This window comes from Dasypus novemcinctus, chromosome 15 (genome assembly GCF_030445035.2).
Source record: "Dasypus novemcinctus isolate mDasNov1 chromosome 15, mDasNov1.1.hap2, whole genome shotgun sequence".
Lineage (NCBI taxonomy): Eukaryota > Metazoa > Chordata > Mammalia > Cingulata > Dasypodidae > Dasypus > Dasypus novemcinctus.
In genome coordinates, this window is record NC_080687.1 from 65168855 (window position 1) to 65182295 (window position 13441).

The following is a 13441-nucleotide window of genomic DNA, read 5'->3' on the forward strand; positions in this document are numbered from 1 at the left end:
TGGGGCAGTGGCTAGAGGGGGAAGTGGAGACAACAAAGGTTTTTTAAAGATGGGAGAAATAAAAACATGTTTATATACAGTTGGAAATTATCTGGTAAACAGGAAAAAAATTAGAACATAAGACAGAAAGGGGAAAATTGCTGAAGTTACATCCTTGAACAGGAGAAAAGGAAAGGGCACTAGCACACAAGTGGAGAACACTTAGGAGAACAGTGTCAGTGGTAGGCTCTACCAAAAAAATTATATCATTTTATAGAAAAAAAAACGCCTTTTTAATAATTTTCAAAATTAGAAATGCTTTTATAAAGTTCTAATGATTTATACTGAGACCTCAAATGTAGAGAAGGATTTGTAAACTCCAAAAAGACTAAGTTTTTCTTCTAAATATATCATCAACAAAATTACAGTTTTGGTAAGAAATATTTCATCAATTTTCATAGCCTTATGCAGTGAAATTGGAGTCCACATTGCACTGTAGAGTCAGATGTATTTGTTTTACCAATTAAAATGTCTGCAATCTTGGGCAAATCACACATTTTTTGAGTCCTAGTTTCCTCATTTGTGTACTTGGGATTCCATTACCTACAACCTCATAAAATATCCCATCTAATTCTTTCTACAATGTATTAAAAGTGTTGAGTACAGTGCTTGATGCATAATAGGTTCTTAATAAATATTAGCTATTGTTAGTATGTTACCTAAATATGAAAATCTAAGTTAAAAATATGAAGGTGTTCATTTAGAAAATGATAATTAGCATAATGCTTCCCAAGATTTTTATTGTAAAAAAAGAAAATGATAACATTTGTAATAGCGCAGTTGCAAAAATGGAGAAGAGTACTGGAGGGGCTTCAGCTGCTTAAGACTACTTGAGGGCTAAGGGGAGTGCTTTTAGACTTGGTCAGGGCTGCCATATCTGTAAAAGATCAGAAATTAATTATATTCTTTTCTAAATCTTGTCAGCAACCCTGAATTAATAGCTAGGCCTTATCATCTATCTATCCGACTAAACTAGAAAAGGTATAATCAGTTCTGATGCCATTTCCTGCCAGTCACCAGGTCTGGCTAATTCTAGTACCTAAATATTTTTAAACTTCACCTCTTACTTTATTAACACACATTGAGCCAGAGCATAAATACACATTATTATTCCAACTAGACAGACAGACAGACAGATAATTTTTTAGGAGGTATTGGGTATTGAATCCAGGACCTTGTACATAGGAAACAAAAGCTCAACCACTGAGCTACATCTGCTTCCCAATGAGAGATGTTTTTTTCCTTTCTTTGTTTTAAGGAGGTACCAGGGATTGAACCTGGGACCTTGTTTATGGGAAACAGGCACTCAACCACTTGAGCTACATCCATTCCCCTACATTATTTTGATGTATCCACATACCCAAGGTTTTTTCTTGCTTATCCCTGACTTTTCTTAAGTCTTTTCTTTCTTCTACTCTCTTCCTCTTTCCTCTCAAACTCCCTAACTTCATAAACTACTGCTATGACTGCAGAGGCAGATACCAAGATTGGCTAGGCATGAGTTCTTTCTTTTCCACATATAAAAAAAGAAAAAGGCACTCTCAACAACCTCCAATGTATAGAAAGTAAGCTAAAGGCAAGACGTATGTTTCTAATCTTATTTAACTTTACTTCTAAAATGTTTACTGGGGGAGAATAAGGAGACAAAGTACAAATATGCAAGTATAAGTACTTTATCCATTTTAGCTCATATTGAAACAGCATATTTTGATAAGATACAAGTAATCAACACAATTATATATTTAAGCACAAAGCAAGTGAATAATCAGACACACAAATATTTAAGTACTTAAACCTGCTCTGAAATTCATATTTTATAACAAGAAACAATAAAATTATTTTAGGTTGTAAGATTTCAACAGAAATAATTTACAATTTATTTTTTATCTTGTGGAAGACTAGTGGGATATGAACTCTAACCACAGTTAAATCCTGTCAAAATGAAGAAAGTACAACTCAGAAAAGATTCAGTCACATAAACTACAGTGCCGGGTTACTGTGAGGCTAATAAAACAACACACAACTAGATGGCTAGGAGTCCCTTAGCAATTATAATCCATCCTGGCCTAGGCTGCAGTTTGGCACCACCTGGTGGCAACTGTCTACTCTAAATTCAGTACCTATGGGTCAACCTGGGTCCTATGGCTGTCTGAGTTTTCAGGACAGCAGACTCAATTCCAAGAATCTCCATATTAGGTTATATCCATTTTGATGTAGCTATGGCTCCAGCATAGCTGTCTGTTGTTTTCCCCCACAACTTTGCCCACCTACCTCTACTAACTACCTTAGAAAATAGGTGCTAATGTATCTTAATTTATGTTACCATGGGAAGCTAACAGACTTTTTCCTTAACAATGACTAAAAGATTAGGAAATTCTCAAATGATTATACCGGCATACTTTGTTTTATTGTACTTAATTTTATGGTGCTTTGCAGATATTGCATTTTTTAAAAATTTAAAGTTTGTGGCAACCTTGCTTTGAGCAAGTCCTATCAGAACCATTTTTATAATATGTGCTCATGTCGTGTCTCTGTGTCACATTTTGATAATTCTTGCACTATTTCAAACTTTTAAATTACTATATCAGTATGGTGAATTGTGATCTTTCATGCTGCTACTGTAATTGTTTTCGGGCACCATGAACCATACTCATTTAAGAAGGTGAACTTAATCTATAAATGTTGTTTGTTCTGACTGCTCCACAAAGCAGTTCATTCCCCATCTTTTCCTCTCCTCAGGCCTCCCTATTCCCTGAGAAACAATATTGAAATTAGGCCAACTAATAACCCTACAGTGGTCTCTAAGTGTTCAAGTGAAACAAAGAGTCACATGTCTCTCATCTTAAGTCAAAAGCTAGAAATGATTAAGCTTAGTAAGGAAGGTATGCTGAAAGCCAAACCAACCGAAAGTGAGGCATTCTGTGCCAGATAACCAAATTGTGAATGAAAAGGAAAAGTTCTTAAAGGAAATTAAAAGTGCTACTCCAGTGAGCACATGAATGTTAAGCAAAACAGTCTCAGTACCGATATGGAACAAGTTTTAGTGGTCTGGATAGATGATCAAACCAGCCACAACATTCCTTTAAGTCAAAGCCTAATCCAGAGCAAGGCCCTAATTCTTCAATTCTGCGAAGGCTGAGAGAGGTGAGGAAGCTACAGAGGAAAAGCTTGAAGCTAGCAGAAGTTGTTCATAAGGTTGAAAGAAATAAGCTGTCTATATAACATTGAACTGCAAGGTGAAGCAGCAAGTGTCACATCAAGTTATCTAGAAGATCTAGCAAAGATAATTGATAAAGATGGTTACCCTAAACAAAAGATATTCAATGTAGATGAGACAACGTTCTATTTGAAGATGCCATTTAGGACTTTTATAGCTAGAAATAAGTTAATGGCTGGCTTCAAAGTTTCAAAGGATAGGCTGGCCCACTAATTAGAGGCTAATGAAGCTGGTGACTTTAAGTTGAAGACAATGCTCATTTACCATTCTGAAAATCCTAGGACTCTTAAGAATTATGCTAAATCTACTCTGCCTATGCGCTACAAATGGACCAACAAAGCCTGGATAATGGCACATCTGTTTACAACATGATTTATTGAATATTTTAAGCCCACTGTTGAGATCTACTGCTCAGAAAAAAAAGATTCCTTTCAAAATAATACTGCTCACTGACAATGTACTTGGCCACTCAAGAGTTCTGATGGAGATGTACAATGACATTGTTTTCACGCCTGCTAACACAACATCCATTCTGTAGGCCACTGATCAAGGAGTCATTTCAGCTTTCAAGTCTTATTGTAGAAGAAATATTTTATAAAGCTACTGCTGCCATAGATAGTGATTCCTCTTATGAATCTGGGCAAAGTCAATTGAAAACCTCCTGAGAAGAACTTACCATTTCAGATGCCATTAAGAACATTCATGGATCTTTCAATTGTGTTTATCACCACTCACCAATGCTAGCACCTCCTCTTGCTCGAAGCTCCAGCTGAAGAAGAAGGGGCCACTAAGGAGGTCTCTATACCATGGCTCATACAAAGCAGACCACCTGCAACTCAACTGGTGGAAAAGCACCCAGGAGGCAACTGGCTACAAAAGATGCTCGCAAGAGTGCACCCTCTATTGGAGGGGTGAAGAAACCGCATCATTACAGGTGTGGTACTATGGCACTATTTGAAATTAAATATTATCAGAAGTCCACTGAACTTCTGATTTGTAAACTTTCCTCCCAGTGTCTGGTGCAAAAAATTGCTCAGGACTTCAAAACAGATCTTCACTTCCAGAGTACAGCTATTGTTGCTTTGCAGGAGGCAAGTGAGGCCTACTTGTTTGGCTATTTTGAGGATATCAACCTGTGTGCTATCTATGCCAAATATACATGTAGCAGTTATGCCAAAAGACATCCAGCTAGCATGTCGCATGTGTGGAGAATGTGCTTAAGAATCCACTGTGATGGGAAACATTTCATTCTTAAAATTTTTTTTCTCTCTTCTTCCTGTTATTGGTAGTTCTGAATGTTAGGTATCTTTTTCCCCATGGGGTCAAAAGATACCTAAGTATATGATTCTGAATGGAAAATAAAGAAATCAGGTATTGGCAGTTTTTCAATTTTGATTTGTACATGAAGTTTTAATATAAATGTGGAGACATAAAGCATTAATGCAAGTCAAAATGTTTCAGAGAACAAATTTCAACAGTTCAACTTTATAACAATTATAAATAAACCTGTTAACTTTTTCTGGGAAAAAAATTCATGATTCATGAAAGGAAGTCAAAACATTAACATTAATAGGAGTGTGGAAGAAGTGAATTCCAACCCTCATGGATGACTTTGTGGGGTTTGAGATTTCAATGGAGGTAGTACCTACAGATGTGGTGGAAATAGCAAGAGAATTAGAATTAGAGCCTGAAGATTTGACTGAATTGCTGTAATACTTTAACAGATACTGTAATACTTTAACAGATGAGGAGTTGGCTTCTTATGGAGTAAAGAAAATGGTATCTTGAGATGGAATCTGCTTCTGGTGAGGATGCTATGAACATTGTTGAAAGGACTATAAAGGTTTTAGATTACACAAACTTAGATGATAAAGCAGAAGGAAGGTTTGAGAAGACTGACTCCAATTTTGAAAGTTCTATTGTAGGTAAAATGCTATCAAACAGCATCACATATTATAGAGAAATTTTTCATGAAAGGAAGAGTTAATTGCTGGGACAGATTTCATTTTGTCTTATTTTAAGAAATTGCCACAGTCACCCCAACCTTCAGTAACCACCACTCTGAGCCATCAACTGAGGCAAGACCCTCCACCAGCAAAAAGATTATGACTTGCTGAAGGCTCAGATGATGGCTAGCATTTTTAGCAATAAAGTATTGTTTTTTCTTTAAAAAAAAAATTTCTCTAGCTGCCCCCATTGCTTTGTACTCGCTCTCTGTTCTCTGTGTCTGTTCATTGTGTGCTTCTCTTCTTTTTAGGGGGCAACAGGAACTGAACCTGGGACCTCCCATATGAGAGGGAGGAGCTTAATGGCTTTAGCCGCCTCCACTCCCACCTGTTATGTCTCTTTGTTGTGTCAGCTTGGTACACCAGCCCATCATGTCAGCTCACTGTCTTGCTTGTCTTCTTTAGGAGGCACCAGGAACCAAACCTGGGACCTCCCAAGCGGGAGGTAAGCGTCCAACTCCTTGAGCTACATCCGCTTCCCAATACAGAATTTTTTTTAAAGATTTATTTTATTTATTTCTCTCCCCTTCCCTCTTGTTGTCTACTCTGTTGTGTCCATTTGCTGTGTGTTCTTCTGTGTCGCTTGCATTGTCAGGCGGCACTGGGAAATTGTGTCTCTTTTTTGTTGCATCATTTTGCTGTGTCAGCTCTCTGTGTGTGCAATGCCACTCCTGGGCAGGCTGTGCTTTTTCACATGGGACGGCTCTCCTTGCGGGGTACACTCCTTGCACGTGGGGCACCCTTACGCAGAAAACACCTGTGCGTGGCATGGCACTCCTTGCGTGTGGCAGCGCTCAGTCTGGGCCAGCTTACCACACAGATCAGGAGGCCCTGGGTATCAAACCCTGGACCCTCCATATGGTAGGCTCTATTAGTTGAGCCACGTCCTCTTCCTACAATACAGTATTTTTAAATTAAGATATGTGCATTTTTATATATTAAGTAAAAGAAACCAGACACAAAGTAGTACATGTATTGTATGATTCCATTTATATAAAATGTAAATATAATTCAATTCATAAAGACTAAGTTAGATTAGTAGTTATGTAGGGCTGGGGAAGGACTGCTAAGGGGTGTGCAGTTTTTCTTTTTGGAGTAATGAAATGGTTCTAAAATTTTTTGTGGTGATGAATGCACAACATTGTGATTACACTAAAAGCCATGGATTGTACACTTGGGATAGATCATATGCTATATGAACATATTTCAATAAAACTCCTTAATAAAAAAATAATGTGCAAGAATAGCCAGAAATAGTAGCTATGTACAGCAGGGGAAGCATAGAGAGAGAAAGGAGTGAAGAATTTTCTTGTTAGTTTTTGTTCATTATTATTACTATAAAAATAATGAAATGCTTTAATGATGATTGAGGTGACAAAGGCACAACTATGTGATTATACAAAATACCTCTGATTGTACATTTTGGGTGAATTGTATGCTTTATTAATTTGTACCAATAAAATTGATCTGTTAAAAAAAAGCTATTGCATACTTAAAAGACTACAATACAGAGTAAACATAAATTTTATATATACTGGGAAACCAAAAATTTCGTGTGACTCACTTATTGTGATATTTGCAATATTGTGGTGATCTGGAACTGAACCCACAGTATCTCTGAGGCATGCCTGCATACCAAAGTTTATGCAGCTATGTGGATTGTTCAGAAATAACCATGCATTCATTTACCATAAAAATAATCCCATAAATTGATGTAATCCATAACAGAATTGACTCCCAGGACTAACAGTACTTACTTGTGAAACAGAAGTATCACCACAGGACTTTCTCATGCCCTGAGCTTTCTCTTGAGGTTCAGAACCGTATAGCCAAATATCTAGTCAACTTTCCCATTTGGATCATCTCACATGACACTTCAAGTGAGATACTCAATTTATCATGTTTTCCTATTAAAGCCTTATCTTTTCCTAATGTTTTTCAGAACTGTATAACCATCTACTCAGTTGCCCAATCCAAAGTCATCTCTGAATCCTGTTCTTCTTCCTCCTGATCATTTCTCCAATCTGTCCAGTCTCTCCATCTCAACTGATTTCAGTTCCATCATTGTCTCTCATCTTGACCTTGGAAACAATCTCTAAAAGTAGCCTCTTTGTCTATGGCGTTATGTCCCTCCACTCTACTCTCCACAATGTAGAGTGGTCTTTTCACATAAAATCAGATCATATCACTCCTCTTCTTAAAAAATCTTTCAATTGTTTCCAATTGGTCTAAGACAATGATTCAAATGCATGATTTGGACCTGTTTCCCTCTCCTGCTTCATCTCTTAAAATTCTCAGCCTACCTGTCTAAGCTCTAGCCATTTTCATTTCATCTTTCCTCCAGGTTTCACTTATGTTGTACATTCCCCCAATTCTCTTCCTTCCCACAACCTGTAGTCTTATTCTTAGTCATCACACAGGTGTCAGCATCAGTATTTCTTCTTCCATAAAGTCTCCCCTGATTTCTCCCAAGGCTGGGTTGGGTATACCTTCTGTCTAAGTATTCTCACCCTTTCTATATTGTAATTTTTCTCCATTATCAATATATTCATGATAATTGTTTCTATCTTTGTCTTTTTCCCCCATTAGACTATCAGCTACATGAAGGCAAAGTCATCAGAGTATCTCTGGTATCTAGCATAGGATCTGGCACAGGTAGGTCTCAATAAATATTTGCTAAATGAATTTCTTGTTCTGAGAACTACAGGAGAGCTCAGATGTAAATTTACCAGCATAAAGCTTAGCATATGGTAGGAGTAAATCTCTTTTTTAGTCAACATTTTGAGGCCTAAGAACAAGCAGCCACGTTACATGATTTTTCTTTCCTAATAGAGGGCTAGAACCAAGTAAAATTTTGAAAAAGATGAAGAATGCCTTTGGAAGTCTTTAATTTCTCTTTATATAGCTCTCTCTAATCTCCTAATGACTCTGCTGCCCTAAGCATGCACATTTATAAAAATGGCATTAGTTATGAACATGATAAACAACAAAATACAACAGCAATGCATCTTGAAATCATAAGGTTATGTGACCGAAGCCTCAAAAGAATATAAACAACATGATTCCATATAGTATACAAATAAAATATGAAAAGCTAAACTATATTTTTCAGAGATGCATATTTAGTGGTAATTTAGATAATAATATAAGGAAAAGCAGGAAAGTGATTAGCATTAAAATCCAAATACAGTTACCTTTATGGGAAGGGAGCAAGAAGGGTTTCAAACATATTTCTGAGGCATTAGCAATATTCTACTTTTTTAATTGGGTATTTAACTTGAAAATATTTGTTAAATGTACATTTTAAAAGATATAGTTATGAATTACTTGTATTTTATATATATACATGCAACCATATACACGATTAAAAAGAGAATAATTACAACAAAGTAACTAAACTAAAAAAATAGTGTCATTTAAACAGTGGCTCAAAATTTCTTTAAGTTTTATTGGAAAATATCTTCTCAGGATTCAATTTATGAAGGCTAGCTTAAGACTTCAGAGGCCTTGATCGCAGGAAAGACTACGGTGTTCTTACTTATAATTCAAAATAAAAATATCAAAATATCAACTAAATATAAGGAAGCTCAATAGCATTTTAATTTTTCCCAAGATGAAAACTTTTGTTTACTAATGTAATATATAAATATTTTTTATTCCCCAGAAAACATATATATTTTCTGTTCCTGTTTTGCTGGTGCTCAAAGCATATATTTAGTCTGTTTACTGTTAATACAGCACTAAATAATCACTTAAGAGTTTTTATGTTGTAAAGTTCTTTGCTATCAATATAATCCTATGACTATGTCATAATTCAAATCTCAATGAAAAGACAAAACAATGCTGGCAGAAGAGGCTAGTCACTAAATATTTGTTAAATACATAAGTGAATATTTCTTTCTTGTTCAGTGTTTTCTTGGGTATCTACTTCTATTCAGACTTTTTAAAAAAGGTCAAATTAGTACATAAAAATCTATGCATGCTAAATTTGAATAAATAATGATCTGATTTTTCATTTAACTCATATGTACCAAGTTATAAAAAGTACATACCTTAAAAAATTTGTATATCTATTCTCCCTTATCATAAAAAACATTTTCACAAAATAAACCCAAGAAGAAAATGACACTACTCAAAAGGTTTTAAGCATGACCATCAAAATCTTCTGCAATGTGCTGTACTGAAATAATTTAACAGTGATTTAAAATTATTTTTCACTGTGATTATACTAAAAGCCACTGATTATACACTTTGGATAGATGGTATTGTATATATGTCAATAAAACTGCTTAAAAAACTATTTTTGCTGATTTACTAGCCAAAGGATAATTCTACATATGTAGTTCTTACATATTTCACCAAATTGTAGTCAACTTATGAATACTGCATTAATAGAGCCACTTTTCCCTCTGGAATTGAGGGATGGAGACCCAAAATTTCCTGTTAGTATAATCCTAGTAGAAATGACATATTACAGTGTTAATTACAGATTATTTAATTTTGATTTAAAGTCTCACTGACAACCATGAAAATATCATACACGCAAAACAATGCTGATAAACTAGTATGACAATGGAGTCAACTCAAAATTACTTTCTCCTTAATACAAGCTTTAAAAAACCACACAAACTATAATGTGACTTATTGCTATTGTAATAAACAGCATTTATTGTCCCTAAGTATGGCCAATCACTAACTTACTGATCTAAATAAAACTGCATGAAATAATATGATCCTTCTTCAGAATTATCTAATATGACATCCTTCAGGGTTAATAGTTAAGTGAGGCACACATAACATTTTATATAACTCTTCAGGTTTCAAAAAGTTTTGAGGAGAAATCACCTGCATGTTAGAGGATGAACTACTGGTATCCCTTTGTACTAATTTCTTTTTCAAATCTACCCTCAACTGAGGTCAAGGCAAAAAGACAAGTTACCAGGGTAATGAACACAGTATGTTTACCAGAGTAAAGAGTATTAGACTAGAGTCTGATAAACTTTGTTCTAAGTTAGCTATCAAAGCTCCTGTAACTTTAATGTTCTTATTTTATTTGGATTTAGACGTATGGCATATTTTTTTAAAAAGTATTAAAAAAGACATCACCTCATAGAAACAAGAGTTAAATTTCAATAAAACTTATAACCTTCAAATGAAGAGAAATACAACTACTATGCATCCTATTTTTTTTTTTACCTGTTTTCCCGTTCATACATTTCCCTAGAGGCACTTCTAAGTTGATCAATTTCTTGATTAGTTTTCAATCTGATATGCTCCAGTTCATCACACAGTTTATTTTCATATTCTGTTTTATAATGGTCTCTGTAAAGAGTCAAAAGGAATTTCTGTGAATTTTATTTGTAAAATAAATAGGCTTTTCCTCTTCATGTAAGATTTTAGTATCTTACCTCAATATGCTTGGTGTACAAAGTTACTTGAAAACTTAGCTATTGGATATAAGTTTTATAATTCCTAAAAATACAGTTCCAAACTAGTGCCATCTATGGTCTCAACTTGTTAAACATGTCTAACTAAAAGAATTACTATATAAAATGTTAGTAATTACCTTTTAATATTTATTCATCTTTAGAAAATTTTACTACTATCATTTAATGCATATGGCCAAAGGCTTGAAAACTGATGCATTCGAAATGGACTTAATTTAAAAACAATAATCTTGTGTAGTGAATGTTGAGAGACAAATAATTGCAACAAAAATATATAAACAAAAATGATTCTAATTGACTCTTACAAGGCCACTGTGATCTCTTAGAAAAGTCAAAGCATTACATCAAGTATTATTAAGAGCACAAACTGATGAAAAATACTATAAGCTAGGGAAAAAGTTATTAACGTATGAAGCATTAAAGGATAACATTTAAATTTTGTTTAGTTTTTGATGTGCTGACAAAAATAATTAAATCAAGGATTATAAGGGCTATTGGTATATAAGGGACTCATAAAATAAATGGAATATATATATGCAATATTAAAAATAATATCACATAATAAACATTTCAGAGTTTACTATGTGCCAGGCAGTGTGCTAAAGCTTCATGTCTATATTTAAATCTCATATGGACTCTATTACATTGGTTATAATTCCCTATTTATAGAGAAAGAGACTCAGGATGGATAAAAGTTCGCATCTTGGTCAAGCTTATAAATCTAGTTGAAGAGGTAAAAGTAGGATTCAAATGCAAGGAGCCTGATTCTAGGGCCTGTGTCTTAAAACAGTATGCAATACTGCCTCCTAATACTTCTTTTACATTTCACACAGTCAGGAAAAGGTCAGCATAGTAAGGTTCCATATGACATAAGATTTTCTTCTAAAAAATGCTTATTTGGAGATCTTAGTTTTTGGGAATTAAAAAGATTTTGTCATAAACAAATAATTATAGTATCTATACCCCAATCTAAAGGAAATAGGCATTCATTAGTTGCTGTAAAAATGAACGAACATGGTTTAAAAATACCTTCTAAGTAAATAAAGTATTATTTTAATATCGTTGTACAGATCTTAAGAAAAAAATCACTATTCTTACTGCAAAGTCAAAAACTTCCTTCAAAGAAGATGGTGTTAATTTATACTTTTTAAATATCTAAAATAATATGAATCTTGCCTGGATGTTACATATTTTTCATACATCTCTTCTCTAGCCTTTTTGGTTTCTTCAAGTTGAGCTTGAAGTCTTTCAACGCGATCCTCTTCATGGGCACAACGAACATTAAGTTCCATGTTTTGGCGATTGAGATATTCTTTATCCTTTTGCAGTAAAGTAACAGTTTGCTGTAAGGTGGTTACCTATATATTTGTAAAGAGAAACAGTATCCAGACCAATCTTATCTTACTTTTCAAGGTTGACTGTATTATTTTCTTTCATTTATGTTCTCACTCACCACATAAAAATTCTCCTTTTAAAAAGGGCTAATGCTTACCTTGCAATTTTCCATTCAAAAAGAGCTACTAAAAGTTCCTTCTACCTGGCAGCTATATCAAAAAGGAATATGTCCTCCCACAATTCTGTCCTGGCCTATTTTCATCTAACACTATACAAAAAATTCAAGTAACTATCTATAAGCTTACCTCTTTTGATAATTCACTTCTTTCTTTAATTTGAGTTTTGTGAGAGGCTTCAAGTATTTCATGATTTCTCCTAAACTCAATTACTTCCTGTTCCAGTGCATCACGTTCACTATTAAAATAAAATTAAAATACATGTGTAAATTTTATATCCCTTTTTACGGAGAACATTTTAAAAGGTTTACTATGTTTAAGGAAATAGAGAAAAACAGTGGTGCAGTGGTCTCATTCTATGTATAAGACATCTACTTGTCAAATTTAGGAGGGATGCCGTTCAAAATCTTGTTCACATTCATTAAATATGAATTTAAAACATAAATATGTAAACTACACTAACCAGTAAAATAAATAAAAGAACTTTCTAAGGTACACTATGGTATCTTTTCACTAATTTTCATTAATCTTATCTTGAGGCCAAAACTTTAAAGAAATTTATAGATGGCTCTAGACTTTCAGTTAGGTTAAAAAAAATGCTTAAAATTTATCTCTCAGATCGCAAAGGAGAAACAAAGGGGGGCATTCCTGTGCCTATTTCATTCACAAATTATGATTACCCAGGCATTGTGATATCCATTCCAGGCCATCTCACTCTTCAAAAACAGAAAAACCAAGAATTAGACTAAAACCTACAGCGAGTATCTTAAAAATAAGCAGAAAAGTGGATTTATTAACTCTTAACTAATCCACTACAGTCAGGAACAGTGCATTCACATTTTATTTCATCTACCTACCTGGGATTTCTATGGAAAATGGACACTAAGAATTATTTTTCTTTATATCAGCTTTTCAATAATTCATATAAAAAGTTTAGCTTTTTTCTCATTAATGTGTTGTATTTATTGAAAATGGAGAAAAACACAAACTGAAAAATAATAATCACCAGTAAACCAGCCAACTAAAGATGACTATTATTTTGATACATATTACATAATTATTTTGTGCTTTTATATGCAAATATTTCTATGCTGACAAGGTAAGAGCATTTTCTTATGTAAAAAAATTATTACAAAGCATGATATTTGCAATACAATCATGACTTTGCCATCTGCAGTTAACAACAGCTAACACTTGCCCATATTTGCATTAATTTGTTTT

The 13441-nt window shown here is 34.0% G+C and overlaps 1 protein-coding gene across 2 annotated transcripts in view; it reads right to left on the reverse strand.

Moving 5' to 3' along the window:
* Positions 1-13441, reverse strand: part of PIBF1 (progesterone immunomodulatory binding factor 1) — a 273027-nt gene that overhangs the window by 182384 nt on the left and 77202 nt on the right. For both annotated transcript variants that reach the window (XR_009180643.2, XM_004468148.5), the window contains exons 7-9: positions 12350-12458; positions 11886-12067; positions 10459-10584 (exon numbers count right to left, since the gene is read on the reverse strand). Coding sequence is in view for 1 of the 2 variants with exons in the window: in XM_004468148.5 (XP_004468205.2) it covers positions 10459-10584; positions 11886-12067; positions 12350-12458 (417 nt within the window). In the remaining variant the exon portion in view is untranslated. The remainder of the gene's footprint in view (positions 1-10458; positions 10585-11885; positions 12068-12349; positions 12459-13441) is intronic.